This window comes from Pectinophora gossypiella, chromosome 18 (assembly GCF_024362695.1).
Source record: "Pectinophora gossypiella chromosome 18, ilPecGoss1.1, whole genome shotgun sequence".
Taxonomy (NCBI): domain Eukaryota; kingdom Metazoa; phylum Arthropoda; class Insecta; order Lepidoptera; family Gelechiidae; genus Pectinophora; species Pectinophora gossypiella.
Window position 1 is genome coordinate 8,734,961 of NC_065421.1, and position 16,550 is coordinate 8,751,510.

At 41.4% G+C, this 16,550-nt stretch overlaps 1 protein-coding gene across 4 annotated transcripts in view; it reads right to left on the reverse strand.

Moving 5' to 3' along the window:
* The window catches only part of LOC126374833 (transcription factor kayak), a 35,878-nt gene that overhangs the window by 1,884 nt on the left and 17,444 nt on the right, over positions 1-16,550 (reverse strand). For 2 of the 4 annotated variants that reach the window (XM_050021567.1, XM_050021568.1), the window contains exons 2-5: positions 3,026-3,200; positions 2,172-2,365; positions 1,405-1,772; positions 1,067-1,199 (exon numbers count right to left, since the gene is read on the reverse strand). In XM_050021567.1, the coding sequence (XP_049877524.1) occupies positions 1,067-1,199; positions 1,405-1,772; positions 2,172-2,365; positions 3,026-3,200 (870 nt within the window). Of the gene's footprint in view, positions 1-1,066; positions 1,200-1,404; positions 1,773-2,171; positions 2,366-3,025; positions 3,201-5,156; positions 5,551-16,550 lie in introns of those variants that run through there. The other 2 variants (XM_050021570.1, XM_050021569.1) reach the window with 2 other exon arrangements.

Here is a 16,550-nt window from a genome sequence, read left to right on the forward strand (position 1 = left end):
AGTTATCGCGTCCAATTTGGCAATGGCCTAAATATATTCTACGTAACGGTACGTATATAATGGTAACTAACTTTTTGCCCCGCACCGACCTCACCCCTCTGGGTCTTACTTTAGTCTTAAATAGCCGTAAGCCGCTAAGGAGTAAAGGGGATCGCGCGGATTGTCTGTCTCCTTCGCACTTACGTGTTTGTCGGCTGACGGTAAGAATAAGATTTTTGTATAAGGTATCCGGGGTGTGGTAATGGAGAAGACAGGCGTAGTAGCCGTTAAAAGCCGTGAACCCAACATGTGCTCATAAAGAACTATTGTCAAGATTCGTCCGTTACATATCCACATGCGACAATAACAATCATAGTAACCCTAAAAATGTCTGCGGTATTTCAAAATTTCTCGAAGCCTTTCGATCGTCATTTACTCATTCATTCACTCGTTCATTTGTTATACAACTTGTATTGATATGAAATTTTATTTAAATACAATATCCCACTTCTGAGCACAGGACTCGTCCAATCAGTAAGCCCATCCCTCTGCTGGGTATAGTATAAGCAGCTTCATCTTCTTCATGTTTTCACTGATAAAAACAAAACAAAAGCATGAGATCGTAAATTTAACAAACGAACAACAAAAAGAAGATTTTACAATTGTCAAATTACGATTCTAAAAAAAATAGGTATTAAAAAAACCCCGATAGCACACCATAACACACATTTTCGTGGTAGAAAAAGCCAGCTTTCGTCTTTGACAAATGTTTACGTCACTGTCTCAATTATGACGTAAGCACACAGCTGATAATTTCTACCACGTTGAAATTTTAAAGCCGCGTACTGGACGACAGGGCAGCGGGTGGCAACGCGACAGTAAAACGCATAACGTCATGCGTTGTTGACGTTTGTTTTCTCTCGCCACACTGTTGGCATGACAGGGCGCCAGTTGGGCCCGTCACGCCGGCAGTGTGACGAGAGCGTAATAGTCGCTATCGCCCAACGCTACCAACTGTTATCAGCCCACAGGCTCAGGTTTAGACAAGCGCACACAGGGGTTATTGTAAGGTGGTGTTATGGTGTACCTGCTGCGGCGTAGGAACAAGGGGCACCTGCAAGAAGCTGGGCCTGCTCGGCCGCGCGGCCACGGGCGGCGTGTCGAGGGGCGCCGGCGATGACGACGTTACCACGGCTGGGTTTGCCGCCGACAGCATTATTCTGGAAAGCAGAAAAAAACATGTTAGAATTGCTAAGCATAATACTTCTACTAAAGACTTGATTCAAAGTCCAAAAAGGAAATAAGCAGAGATTAAACTCTCCCAATAAAAAAAATACTAATGCAGTCTATCTTCACGTTAAGTTGTAATTTTATTTATTACTTTTTGAAAGAACTGCAAGAAAATGAAAGGGTTAAAAAAATCACCTTTTGTCAGGCGTCGGCGATGCGAAGATATCGTTATCTAACCCGAGCACGGGGTCAACAACTGGGTCCATGACCTCGACCTTGACCCTCACACCGTCTTCGGGCACGTCGGCCGCGTACGCATACGGGTCTTGGAAGGGCTTCACGTCGGGAGGACTGGGCGGCCGCTTGGCCAAACGGCAGGTTAACATGTGCGTCTGAAGAATCGACGTTAATTGCTCCTTATCTGCGTTCAATTTTCTGAGCTCGTCTTGTAAGGCCTGCTTCTTTTCTTCAAGTTTGTCGGTCTCGTCTTGCAGCTCGTTGGTGTGGTCGAGTCTTCGCTTGCGGCAGCGCGCGGCAGCCATCTTGTTTCGTTCACGGCGAACCTTCAATCAATAAATAACTCATTATTATACACAACATATTTAGTAACATACATTACGTAAATAAAGTAAATATTTTAGTAAATATTTTATTTATATTTAAGTCAATAAAGGCAATTACGAAAGTTACAAATTACAAGTAGACAAAAGAAGCACAATCGGCAGTCGGCAGCCTTATTGCTAATCAACAATTCCAGGCAACCTTAGAAAGTACTTTGGATTATTGGATTCCTAGACTAGACAATACTACAATAAACATGACAATTCGCACTTTACGTCTTGAAGTCCACATTTTCGGATACAATAATTGTTTCTAATGGGGGTTAAGATTTTAAAAGGCCTTAAGACCATTAGGGAGAACAAGAAATCAATCCCAATATTAGCCTACGAGAAGACGCTTACCTTCCTGCGTTCCTCTTCCTCGGGGGAGATGTCTTGTGGCGCCTTGGTGGGTCTTCGGCCGCCCATGTTGCGTCTCTTGGGCGCGGGGAGGCCGGGGCTGGAGCTGCTGTCGCCGCTGGCGGAGAGCGGGCCCGGCGACACGTGCAGCGCCGTCGTCGGGCCCGCCCCGCAGTACCCCGCCTGGTTCAGGATGCCTGGAATCGCAATAGGATCTCGTCAATCTAAAAGAACGAGGTGTGTGGACTAGATAGTTTTACAATTAGCTCCTGGACATCAATGAATTAACATTTGAAGAAGAAAATAGCATAACGTCACGCCTGTATCCTCGAAGGGGTAAGCAGAACCCTATAGTATATACACCCACTGCTCACCTGATATGTTTAAGAAGAAGAATAAAGAAACTTCAGTGCCAACTCCAAAGCCGGCAGTGGAGTAGCGTGGTGGAGAAAGCCCCACACCCCCTCCGGTTCATCGAGACGCCTGTGCTCAGCAGTGGGCCGTATATAGGGCTGTTTATATTTATTGCCAACTCACATTTGGCTTTAAACCGCTTTGTTGATCGTATAGCTTTTACTTGAATTTGATTATGAAGAGAATAACATGAAGGCGAAAGAAGAATTACCACGTTGGTCTAACAGAAAGCTCGGTGAGGCATGGGTACTTAGTTCATCTTACGATGGATGTACCTCTGTCTATGCCAATTGGGATATAGTCGTGAGCTTAAGTTATGTTATAAAAGAAGATATTTTTATCCTCTCTCGAGGCTCTAGAGAGGTTCATCTACCTAGAACCTTGTAGCTGCTCTCTCGTAGACTATGCTGCATTAAAATACTTCTAAAAAACTCAATTCGTACCGTAATTGTTGGCGTGCGTGACTGAGGGTGGTACGAAGCCGGCGTGGTTGGCCTGGTCGCTGCGGCAGTTGCTGAGCTCGATGTAGGTCTGCTCGAAATTGCGCAGCTGCGTCGGCGTGATGGTGGCCGTCGTTCGAGTGGGGACCCCCGACTGGAGGCCCTCGAGGTTCGCCAACTGGAAAAGAGAAAAGGAATTCATGAGTCCCTTGTTGGAAGTAAGTGGGTTTTGTTCCTCCCCCCGACACACGTGTTATTTGTGTGAAACGCGGCAAAAGGTGTTGTGCTGTTATTGGCTTGACAATGATCCTGCAGCAAAAAGTAACAGCTACACAGCCACCATCTGTCTAGATCTTGTGGCCAATGATGATAACAGTAAATGGCTCTGGACAATGCGATGGTGTCTAAATTAATGTCAACGGGTAAATTATATTTATCACACAAAGGTTGCCTGGAGGAATTTGATACCTTAGCATTAAGGCCGCCGTTTGTACGTTTAATTTGTAATCCTGTGTTATACGTTCCTTTTATGCAACAAAGAATTGTGTATTGCATTTAGAAGAAAAGTTTGGCAAGGGAAAAGAAAATCATCTTGTGAAACATGTGTTTACAATAGTAGAGAACACTTTTTTCTAACAGAGATGCAGAAAACAATGAATTTTTTTATAATCTAATCTAGTACGCAAATGCGTGGTAAATGTCCAAATTGATATACGATAGTATGAACGACTTAGGTACGTATTTATTTATTAATTTCAAATAATGAATTCCAATTATGCTTCACAAAGAGCTTAAGAGGCTGTTTATGTTTTATATTATAACGGTTTTAAAGCAGGTCAAATTGTCACAGTAAACAAGTGTCAATACTTGAATAACTATAATGTTTATTAACGATTTATTTGCTTGTTTCCCTACAAAGGTACGGTACAAATCATGTCACCGAACACTCAAGCGCCGTTCTATTATTCCGAGAATTATTTCCTTTGAATTAAATTTGACGATTGGCGAAACATACATACACAACATAGTGTGGGCGCAGAATAAATTGTGAAATCATTATGCAATGTTTATTTATTTTGTTTGTGCATTTCGACCACACTTGCTTCCACATTCCTATCCAAGTTTGTCAGCAAAATATTATTATTTGTTGTGCACACACATTATTATAAACAATAATAAAATGCGTACAATGTGATATCTTTATAAAAATACAGTTTAATCTTGATAAAGATATATAGGTAAGTAGATAAAAAGATACGCTGCTGGCTTTGTGTCTTTAATATACCTATGAGTATCAGCCCTTCTTGAGAATAGATACTTATTAAAATAAGGTCTAAAACTGCGTTTAAAAGTGTTAAAACGATGGCAATTGATTATTAAAGCTCCTAGTTGCGCATCTAAGACGCTTAATACATTTAATAGAGGGGTTACGAGTTAAACCCACCCATACTAAAGTCTATAATTTCGTAATGACCAGCCTAGTTATTTATACCGCACTTTAAATGGGCGATGATTAAACACATTTACGTGGACTACCGTCGTAATATGAGTTATGATCTATAAATCCTTTTTCAGCTCACAAGAACAAACATTACTTATCATCTAACTATACTGTGCTGACTAATTAATTATAGCAAGATGAAGTTCAGATTCAGACGAAAAATTGGTGATGCTATAAAAATTAAGAGAAAGAAAGGCGTAGAGTAGAATCTGTTTAGATTTTGTTTCACGTAGTTTAATTTCTAGAGTACTTGTAGACAGTAAGAAAACTTTTTAGCAGAACAAAAAATACCTGGTCTACTTATTGAGGTTAATGGGTCTTTTTTCATTTACTTCCTTCACTGCACGTGTTTCTAACCCAAATCTGTAAGTATTTGTACCGGCATTTCGTAATGATGCTCAAAAATTTAAGGTGTCGAAAGGTGTGCGCAGTCCAGACACGTCGTGCTAATAAACCGCGCATTTTAGTGTTCTCGCCAATTTATCTCGTGTTTAATTAAAACGCAATAAGAACAAAACAAGCGTCTCGGAAGATATTTATGTTTTTTTTTCAGCAGGTACTTAATTCTGAACGCTAAACGGATGGCGATAGATAGGGGGTAGAGTGTTATGGCAGTGTGGTAGGTACTCTTACCTGCTGGCACCAGAGCTCGGTGGCCAGTATGTTGGCGAACTCCAGCGGATCGATGTTCTGCATCTCGACACACCACGATATAATTAGACGGTTACTCTATTGTGTTGCGCTTTTTGCGACGCGACACCTTCGTGCGGTTCGAGTTTGTTAGTCGATTTGTTCGTTATAATCCGCCCTCGCAAATGTTAACTACTGTTAGCTCGATCCGTCAATGCACTTTTAATTATCGCTAGATTTCTCGGTTTTCGATTCGGCACGTGTTCTTGGATACTGGTAGAGGATCGGCAGTCGTTGTCGCGAAGATCGCGTTTCTTCGATGCGCGGGAGTGCGGGTCGTTCGTTCGTTGCGCGCGCGCGGGCCGGCCGCGGCGGATCGCGCGCTACTGCCGCGCCGCGCCCGCCCTCGTCGCCCGAAATCTTCGCCCACGAGCGACGTCGAATCATTTATTTATAGAACACTCCTCTAACTCCGGAAATATTTCGCGTCATTTCGCATAGCACGCGGCGACTGGTTATCTCAGATAATGGCAGATAGCGCCTTTAGACTAAGCCTCGCGGCGCGCACCTTGTTCCGGTTACCCCAAAACTCTTGCAAAACGAGAAACTTGCCAAAAACATTGCTTTTGAATCATAATTCTCTTGTATTCCTTCTAAACTTAATAATCACACTACTTTGTAATTAAAGAATTACAAACTTATAGAAAACTAAGAAGAAATCGCCCAGCTGCGCGCCAGTGCAACCGATTGGAACCTGCCCAATTTCGCGGATGACATAATGCATCATTTATGCGATCCTTGGCCTGGGGCAAGTGAAGTAAGAGGTGTACGATGCACCGGCGTACAAGGCACGCGAGTCCCAACAGTGGGCGGGAGGCTCGGCGGACCTTGCGGCAAGGACGCGGGCGTGGGCGCCCACGGTAACTCTATACCACCTTATATGGCCACACGAAACGTAATCAACATCTCAGTTAATTTAATGCCAAAAATGGTAGTTAATGAATTTTGACAAGTTAATCATAGATGCCTATCAATTTACTTCAATCAACTGGTGCTTCGTGTCGATGCACGCACGGGCCGCAGGTAATAAAACCTAACAAGGTTTTAATTTATAAGGTGTACGAGTTTGTTAAGGTGTTTAACCGATTATTTTTTAAAGACTAATCTTTATAGATGCCTATTAAAACACTTTAAAATCGATTTATCGGAAACTGCGCAACTAGCTACAAACCTACTAGGTTGTAGTTTCCTCATTCAGATTCACGTACGATCTTCAACTATGGACCGAGCATCAAAAGGAAAAACAAAAACATAAACGATACTTTTCCTGTGTCAATTGTCCTTTAATCCAGGCATTACAGGACAAAGGCAAGCTGCGTCCGGAACACTGGGCCAATTACGGCAATTGCTCGAATGAAATTCGTCTCAACGCGCGGGTGCGCCGGCGCAGCCGAACTCGCGTTAATTGGTCACGCTGCTTACCTAGCAATTAACTGATTCTTTATGTCCTGCATTCTTGTTTGTTATTCTTTATGATAACTTTGTGTGTTTGGAATTTACGTGCTCGAGACATGACATAGAAATGAGGAAAAGTTGCTGCTGCTACCTCAAGGACGCACGTCGCACATACATTTAAATTGTAAAGAAAAACTGCTTCAATAATGTCACCCTTGTAATGGCTAACTGGTGACATTCTAACAGGCAATTGAGCATTGAGACCAATACATATCTGCTCCCGCTGAACTCTTTAGTGCGGGCCTAGATGTCTCTTATCGAATAGATATATTAAGCATAGAACTAAGAAGCTGGAAGTGTCAGTGCGGGGTAAGTACCTGCACAGGCGGTGTGTTGTTGGTTATCGACGCGTGCGCATGAGATCACCACTATATCCAGCTGTGACGTGCTGCGCCTACTGCCGCCACTGACACTGCTATTTCATGGATTTTACTCAACTTTTTCTTGTTACTTAATGTAATGTATTTTAAAAACTGAACTCGGAATGAAATACAGAGTATAGGTTCTACCAGTGCGAAACTACTGGTCTACTGTCCTACCATTATTGAAATTAATGAAAATATCATCCCATTGACTTTAAACGTATTATCTGATCCGCGGAGGTCCGTGTTGCTATATGTTCTAGGTATGTACGTATCAAAGTTAAAAAAATAATGTCAATTTTTTTAAACTCTTTATTGTACACAATAATTATTAGTTAAAAAAGGTGGACTTATCTCTATAAGAGATCTCTTCCAGGCACCCCCGCATGGTGTAAGAGGTTAATAAAAGTGGGAAGGCACAAAGTGTACAAAATAGAAAATATCAAAAAAAAATCGTATATACATACATACACACAAATACCTATATAAATAAACACAAGTGTAAAATATATATTTAAACATACATAGTATAATATCCTGTACTATAATAATATACATAATACATACACATTAGGCATTAGTATTTTATCTATCTATCTATCATTGTGTGATAGACATTAGGCATTTTTCACAATTTCAATATCTTTACTACCCGACCTTATCAATCATACCTACGTATCTGAGCTAACAAAAAAATTAAATTACCCAACTAGATTAGTCTCCAGTTCGTAGAAATTAGCAAGGACATTCACACGAATGTTGGTGTCGATGATATAGGTATTAAAACATAAGTTGCAGACCATAGTATAACCGACGACGCGACGACAGACGGTCCGATTTAGTCAGTTTGTTCCGATAAGGCGGTCCGTTATCCGCACGTGTGAGCGCCCACGTACCCCTTTTATCTATCCGTTTGTTTATTTTGTACTTATCCATATAAGTATTTATTAACAGGCCTTTTAAGCTTATCGTATCCTATCGGGAACCTACTTGTAATTACGTATAATTATTTATGTATAATCATCTTCTATCATATTGAGGAGCTCGGTGGAGCAGCGGTTAACGCGCTCGGTCTGCGATTGTTGAAGTTAAGCAACTTTCGCAAAGGCCGGTCATAGGATGGGTGACCACAAAGAAAAAAGTTTTCATCTCGAGCTCCTCCGTGCTTCGGAAGGCACGTTAAGCCTTTGGTCCCGGCTGCATTCCAATCCGCACTGGGCCCGCGTGGTGGTTTAAGGCCCGATCTCCCTATCCATCCATTGGGAAGGCCCGTGCCCCAGCATTGGGGACGTTAATGGCCTGGTGATGATGATGATCTTCTATGGAGTGGGTTGTGAGGTGGATTACTATTGAACCACCAAAGGCCCCTGACATGGCTCATGTAATGGCTACTTACTTTCATCTGTAAGTAGTATGTATGTATGTATGTAAGTACAATAATTGTAAGGTATCCTTTATCAAGATTTGTATTGGTTGATTTTTATCGTAAATCTTTCCTTCAAAAGTCTTCTTACACAAACATAACATCACGCCCTTATCCCCGAAGGGGCAAGCAGTAATACCACGTGATACCAATTGTACCACGTGGTATTTCAGATTAGTGCCCGGTGAGTGCGAAGGCTCCCTCTTTATTACATAGCTAGCGATGAATGAGTGGTGTATATTACTGCTTGCCCCTTCGGGGATAAGGGCGTGATGTTATGTTTGTTTGGGACCATATCACATTACCTTTTTTTGACAAATTGAACTGTAAGTCTCACTAAATGTCAAATATGTTAATGCGACAGAGTTCTAAAGTGGGTACATTATATTGCTCATGACGGTACGTTGTACAAAATTACCTCTTTTCTCATTCCTCGGGTACATGATTATTAAAAAATACAACGTAAATGGCAGAAGGGCAAACGCATATACAAAAATAATTGTTGCTTGACATTTGGATCAGATTATTTATATATAGAATTATGTTGCCACCTATATTGCTTCTCTTTATTTTGATTACAATAATAATGGGTGGTAGATGTAATTGTGCCTGGGTGTAATAACAAGGGTCATCATTTGTACCCAAAAACAAAGATAAAAGATGCATATGTCTGTTATCCATGAAATTAGAAGGTTAAACAAAGGAACAACTGTACAGCGCCATCTGTATTGTTTTTGAGGAAAGTAGCCTGGAAAGTCTCCCATAGCTATCTTATTAACATTCAAATAAGCAGGAGATTACCTCTAAGACCATTTTGGGAGCTTACGCTAGATTTTATCAGGTGTATTTTGTACTTAGATTGGAAAAACTCGTAGCCAATGACATTAAGTGACCGTCTAGAACATTCTAGTCAAACAATTTCAAATGCTAAACACGTGCCCATTTAATAGATTAAGTAAATTAATTTAACGGACAGCTGTAGCAAAAACATGTCCTATTGAAGACATTAACCCCGTCAATGATGTAATTCAACGTCTAAATTAACCGTTTACTTAATAAGGACAATAATGGTGCTAATTCCTGTAGACATCATTTAATTATATTTTAAGTAACGGTCTCCGTGGTCCTGTGGTTGAGCGTTGGGCTCACGATCCGGAGGCGGGGTTCGAGTCCCGGTGGGGACTTATCACAAAAATCAAAAGATCCCTAGTTTGGTTAGGACATTACAGGCTGATCAACTGATTGTCCGAAAGTAAGATGATCCGTACGTCGGAAGGCACGTTAAGCCGTTGGTCCCGGTTCCTACTTATTGATGTAAGTAAGTAAACGTTACATGAGCCATGTCAGGGGCATTTGGCGGCTCAGTAATAACCCTGACACCATAAGAAGAGAAAAAGATTTTAAGTTACACCTGTCATTTTCTTAACCGCCGAAAAGGAAAGGGACAGATATTGGACAGGCATAAAATGTATGGAACACACGTCAATTTTAGGCACAAATATAAAACAACCCTCTAATAATTTCACATTGGCCAATAACCCGACAAAATTAAATTGACAGCACACGTCAAACGGTTTGTGTACCAGCGAAATACCTGTTTGATTCGTCCCGGTTATTTATTCATTTTAAAATTTACAACTATCAATCATCTGTCCCTTTCCTTTTCGGAGGAAAAGAAAATGATAGATATAGCTTAAAATAAATTTTGATGGTGTCTACAGGAATCGGGGCCATTATTAGTCTGTTTGATATCACGTGTATAGGTACACTGTACCTACATTTTGTATGGGGCTTTTCCTTGTTCGCTATTATGGAGCTAACCGCTCACATTTACCCTACGTTTGTCCTTATCGTTTTTAGAAAACCTAATAATTTAGTCATTCCAACCATCACTTTCCTCTAATAAGCCAGTCTTCTTTCGTGTGGGCAATAGTCGACCTCATCATCCTTGACAGGGTTGCTATTGGCCTCCAAAGGCCCCTGACCTGGCTCAAGTAACGACTACCTACTTACTTAAGTAAATAGTAACTGGGACCAACTGCTGAACGTGCTCTCCGAAACACGGGTCATCTTACTTTCGGACAATCGAGTGATCAGCTTACAATGTCCTAACTAAAACTAGGAATCACAAAGTATTTTTTGTGATATGTCTCCACCGCGAACCGAACGCTCAACCACTGGCCCACAGAAGCCAGTTGGTTTTATTAACTCTACTGCGAACACTTTATTGTAAGTCATTCATTTACCACCCACAGTTTTCCCGAGAAGTTCCGTGTTTTTCAAACTAATATTTTTCAGTTTGTTTACATTAGCTCAATCGAAGAAATGTCGCAGAGTTTCGCGAACGCCGTCAGAGTTTTATTTAGCCCTGTATCAGCGCTCGCGCAGCTTTCCGGGAACGAACGTTCGATAAACGAATCCAATTCTCTTATTGTTCCACGAACATCCGCTTCAGTATCAACAAAATAAAATAACTCATTTCCGAAACTACTCATAAAGGAACCGCATATTATATCATTATTGTCTTTGAGTCATCTCAGGAAGTTGGAAAATTGCCATTTATCATCGGCGCCGGTTATGTGGATAGCTTCCATATATTTTTCTTAGAAATACTATTTATTGTTATTACATTAATAAGTATAAGCTCTGTTACAAGATGCAGGTAATACTGCGCATGTTCACCATGCAAGCAATAAGGACTTATCGCGTGTAAGATACCAATGGGTTTCAATGCCCTTACTAACTGCGCACTACCCTAAATCGCGTTGTTTTGACACAACACAAACCGCGGGGTATCGACATGCGTCGCGCGTCGTGTACTATGCGCACGCGCACGTGCTGGGTGCGTGATCGCCCGGCAGGTGAGCACGCCCACCTCTCACTGTTTGCCCACCAAATTAAACGGCTATCATATCAACGATAGCTCTTCAAAATAGGCGGTACCTTCACAGTGCAAAAACCACCGGGTTGATAGATTACCCACATGAAAGATCTATGGTATCTATGCGCGGTTTGTAGTTGATCGTTCTAAATATACATTCTAAAATTAATCTTCTGACGCGTTAATATAAAATTACCCGTCACCGTCACAAAGACAACAAACATGTTAACCAGTGAAGCACACCAGGCAAGCATAGTAAAGTGAGTAAAGTTCACACATATCTACGCTCGGAGCGGCGGCTAATATCTCCAAGAACAAGCCAGCGTAAAATTCTTCCCATGCCCGCATTTACGAGCCCTCCACGTTGCTTGGAAAACGATTTCAATTCCAATGAAATACGGAACGTATTCAACGGCTAACTACTGGGCGCCATAAAACACTCCCAGACTATAACACTGCTAAGTCGGATTGGTCATCTAGCAGTATGACCGTGCTTTACGGTGGCGGGCACTCTCGCAACTGGCCGGTTATTCGGGAGCTCATTAACGCAGCGCTAATTGCTCGTACTAATGCGTTCGGGTTCTCGAGTTAGTTACAATATTCCTTGAACTGATTTCAACAATACGAAGCTGTGTAGTAAAACTACTTGCATGCAGCCCATACACGACGTTGTTACGAACTATGGTTGCAAACTGTGAAAAAATAAAAGGTTGATTCAGCAAAAAATACCCTTGGCCGTTCGTCTGGTATATCCGTGAAAGACAGAAGTTACAATTCAAGGTTTCCGAGGTTTCTGTTCGTTCGCAGCCGATAGATTTTGGAGGATAAATTACTTCTCACACGCTTTGCTCATTGTCATGAAACCCATAATTTACGCAGCATTAATAAAAACCTGTTGTAAATGTGGCAACCTGTAATAATACTTAAATCTACTTTTTGCTTAAAGCACCAAAGTTCGTTATTTTGCAGTTTCGTTTAGTCATTGTGCTAATTTTGAAGACAGTTTCAGATGAGTATCAGCCAATAGATGCAATTTTAAGTTTAAATTATACAGGGCATGGAGCATAAAGCAACACATGCAATGTGTGGCGCCGCCGCCACCGCGCTGTCGCGACATTGACCGCCACTGGGCGAATAATAAAGTAAATCGACGCCTGGCACCGCGCCAACGGCCCTTCACTTCACCTTTGCTGAGCGAAACTGCACTATAACACCTACACCATCGCTGCACCGGCTAGACACGTCGAATACAACTTCCGACGCCATGAAGCAGTGAACTCTACCCCCATGGGAAAACTTCCCGTCGCGACGACAACAGATCGATTCACTGTCGCTTTCCATATTGCAAATGCTGCACCCTCCCCATAGCGGTTAGGACAAAGGGTTACAAGCTCTGTAATTTCCGAGGAACTTATTAGTAATTCAGTCGACGATATCGATCGAAGTTCTCGAAATTTTCATTGTCGAATGATTTACATGAAAATCGCTCCATAAAGCACAATGAGGCAGTCATTAGTAGTGCCGTTGAGCCAAAGCCGACCTTCGTTTTCATGAAAAGCGCTCCGTTGCGAGGTTCTCGGAAAACCCGTGTGAGTCACCGCTCTCTATCGCGGCAGGTCACTACGCGCGTATTTACATTCGTCGTCGTCGTCGGCTCGATTCAAAAACTCGATTACGTCGAGTGATTCATACGGAATATGAATCAGCACGCGACACAAGATTTCACTAGGACTAGTTTCCCATGCACCTTATGAAATACGACACTTGTCAGTATATGTAAATTTCATATGCATACGCTTCAAAAGTTGGAACCTACGGTATTCGGGAAATAACCACGCTATAAGATTGAAGGTCAAGAATAAGGAAGCGGTTAGAAAACTGGAAAATCTAGAAAATTACGGAACTAAAAACTTAAAAACTTTATCGCGTTGAATGTAAAACTTAAAAGTCTAGACTGCGATATGGATCTACAACTTGAGTAATCCTTGTGATAGGTTATCTGAAGCGCGTGGATGGCGCTCGCCAAACCGCGGCCGGATATCGTCCGGAAATGGCGAGCATTCCGCGCGGCGCCGCGGCCGACCGCAGACTTCGCCCAAAAAAATACAAATCACACGCTTTTTGTATGTAGAACATACAACAAAAGTTTTTTTATTATTTTATACTGCGAATTTGTAACCCGTGAGTAGGCGTATGGACACGCAGATTGCACCTTAACACGTGTATTGATTTGAAATACTAATAAAACAACAATAATAATTCAATGTAGAGCGCAAGTCATTCATGATAATGTTTTTCATTAAAATGGCGTTATGATTGTTTATTAATTAAAGTTCGGAGCAAATTACTCTGATCATTTAAATTTTATTTAATTCGGCAGAGGATGTTGATTAAATTAAGATTTAATATTACAAATGTGTAACCGGTTATCTGTATTCTATTCTGAGAAATGTTTTAAATCTGTATTTATTGTTTAGTAGCGATAAGCAGCTGCAGTCTAGAACAAAGAATGATTATACTGACGCGTTACATGGCACTGCGAACTGTACTGCGCGTCTAATGGTCAACGCGCTTCCTCGCATGGTCACATTACACGTGTGTTCGCTATCTAGTATTAATTTGTTGGAATTGTGTCGCAATATCACAAAATCGGCTGTGCCTACTAATGTTCTTTGGTAAACAAAAAGGTGGGTGACTTTGTACCTTGCTTCTGATAATGGTCCGATTTTGTACTCAGTCAAACAAAACATTAAGCGATTCAGCTTTAGATAAAGATTGTATCCTCATTGCAGTGCGGCGTCAATTTACATGATACAGTTGAAATAAATTAGCTTGGTAATGTCGAGTGTGTTATATCCTTGCTGGCCTTAGGTACGGAGGGCGATGCCCACGCACGTGTTACTTGTTTTATTTAATTTTTTAATTGCGTCGCCCACATCCTCGGCTGAGCGGTGGGTGATTTCGTGCCTCTTCGGACACTTTCGGAGATCTTCGGAGCTCACGTCTTTGACCCTCGATGAACTTCGATCAGAAAATTTGCGAAGGGCCCCGTGACCGTGTTTGGACAAAACCAATGCTGCTGTAAAGTTTTTTACAGGACATACCACCTAATATGGAAATTAAAGTTCATGGACGCTAAGCTGATACAAATAAAAACTCGTCGAGCAATAAACGTCACAAAAAGATGGAAATAAACTTTCCGCCACTCGACGAGTTTAACGACGCAAAAGATCGTTTTTGGAATTGTAATGCACGTGTATGACGTTTAAGGTCCTTTGGCGGTGGGTTCAAATCACGTTGTAAAATATATAATGTGAAACAGTTACAAGAGGCGACATACAGACGGATAGACAGACAAAGCCATTGTCTCGCCGACCGCTGTGTTTGGCGGCACTTATGCTAATTTCTTTTGAGGAACGCCACAGACTACCTTACCGGGGAAACAAATACTTTATTACCTGCAATATATCAATAAGGAACAATTACAGTTAAAAGGCAGGGCTGGTGGGAAATTGAGACTTCAACGTTCGTTTTACGGTAACTTGTTGAAATAGACAACTAGAAGATAATGACCAGGATTTCTCTAGTTTATTTAATGTTATACAATAAATGCTACAACAAAGTAGTGGCTCTGGTAAGTTCTGTACCGCGGCGCGGGCGCAGCTGAAAGCATTTCGTTTTATCATCTGGGCGCGGAAGGCCGCACGTCGGGCTGCGACCCTGGCACTGCCTAGCACCACAGATAATACCGACAATCAAACAAACCCACACCACTTGGAATATCCGATGGAAAAATCAAGCCACATTATTACCTACCCGGCCTTGGTAACTTAGTTAAGTTGCGGTCAATTTTAAAAATTGACTTCGAATAACAAACCGTCATGATCCGCTGTAAAAAGTGCCCTCTTTTGTCGTCTTTATAGGTATCAAAAACAACAAGTTGCAAAGTTTTTCATCGGATCATCACAAAAAAGAAATACTTGTGTGGTATATTACTTCTGGCTTTTTACAGATTTTGACACACAAATTGCAACTTGAAAATTTTAGACCCCGATTTCTAAATTAACGTTGTTAGCTTAACGAGGCACTTAGCAATTTCCCAAGGTTTGTTAGTGGGTTGTTGTTGCTGGCAGGACACCGGGCGTTGCCTTATCTGCTACTCTGCTAGATAGCGGCATCCGAATGTCTGCCGACACCGGCCGCCTTATCGCCTTTCCACGAAACCGTCCACAAACACTTGCACTTATCGCTAAATATTTCACAATCGGTGTACTAGAGGAAATTCCAATGCTGGGAATTAGCTGGGTGTTTAGAAACTTTGATTGCTTCCATGTTATTACATACTTGAGATATCGATGTTGGTGGTTGTGAGAAACCATTCCGCTGATGACGGCTCTTAGTGTTTTAGAACATCGGAAAATGCTTTAAATCAGTTTTTCCGAAGTACTTAGGTAACTCACCGCCTTAAAGTTGGAAGAAAGTAATTTGGCTAACGATCCGTGAAGGAATTTCCAAGTAAATAAATAATGCGTAGTATTCCTATACTCTCTACGTGTACATATAAAATTGGTGTGAGATTGGCATGGTTCCAAGGATCTTTGTCCACCGTGTGTCCGTGCATCATACGAGACCCGGCAACTAATTACCTTGTGACAATTGATATGTTTCGCTGTCACCGTTATGTCCGATTGGTAATGGATATTACAAAAAATGATACTTCAGTTGCATTTAAGTGTATTCTGATGTCAGTAACATACAAAGGTATAGATGTAAAACAACTATCAAGTATAAGCGATGTTCTACAGAGGACGAATAATAAGCCCGCATAAAGTGGAATTACCGAGTTTTATTATAAAATTGTTGAGAGAAATAATATTCTTCATCGCATGCGAGTTGAATAGAGATGTGACAGGATGCATATAACACGCATATTGCTGCTAACATTGAAGTCGTGTCTCAGTAAGTACATTATCTACATCAAGAGGTACCTACTTTGCTACATTACCATAACATGCCGTAACCTTGGCTAACAGCTATGTAGAATAGAACCTACCAAGATAAAAAATAATCGACATTAACAATGTATTGTTCCAAAATGTAGTTTGAGAATTCTAGGTGTTATCACTTCGGCCCACCTTGAAATAGTGTTAGAGTACCCACTCGGAAACTATAATTCCAAGCGGTGTTTAGGTGAAAAATGTTATCTTATCATGAAG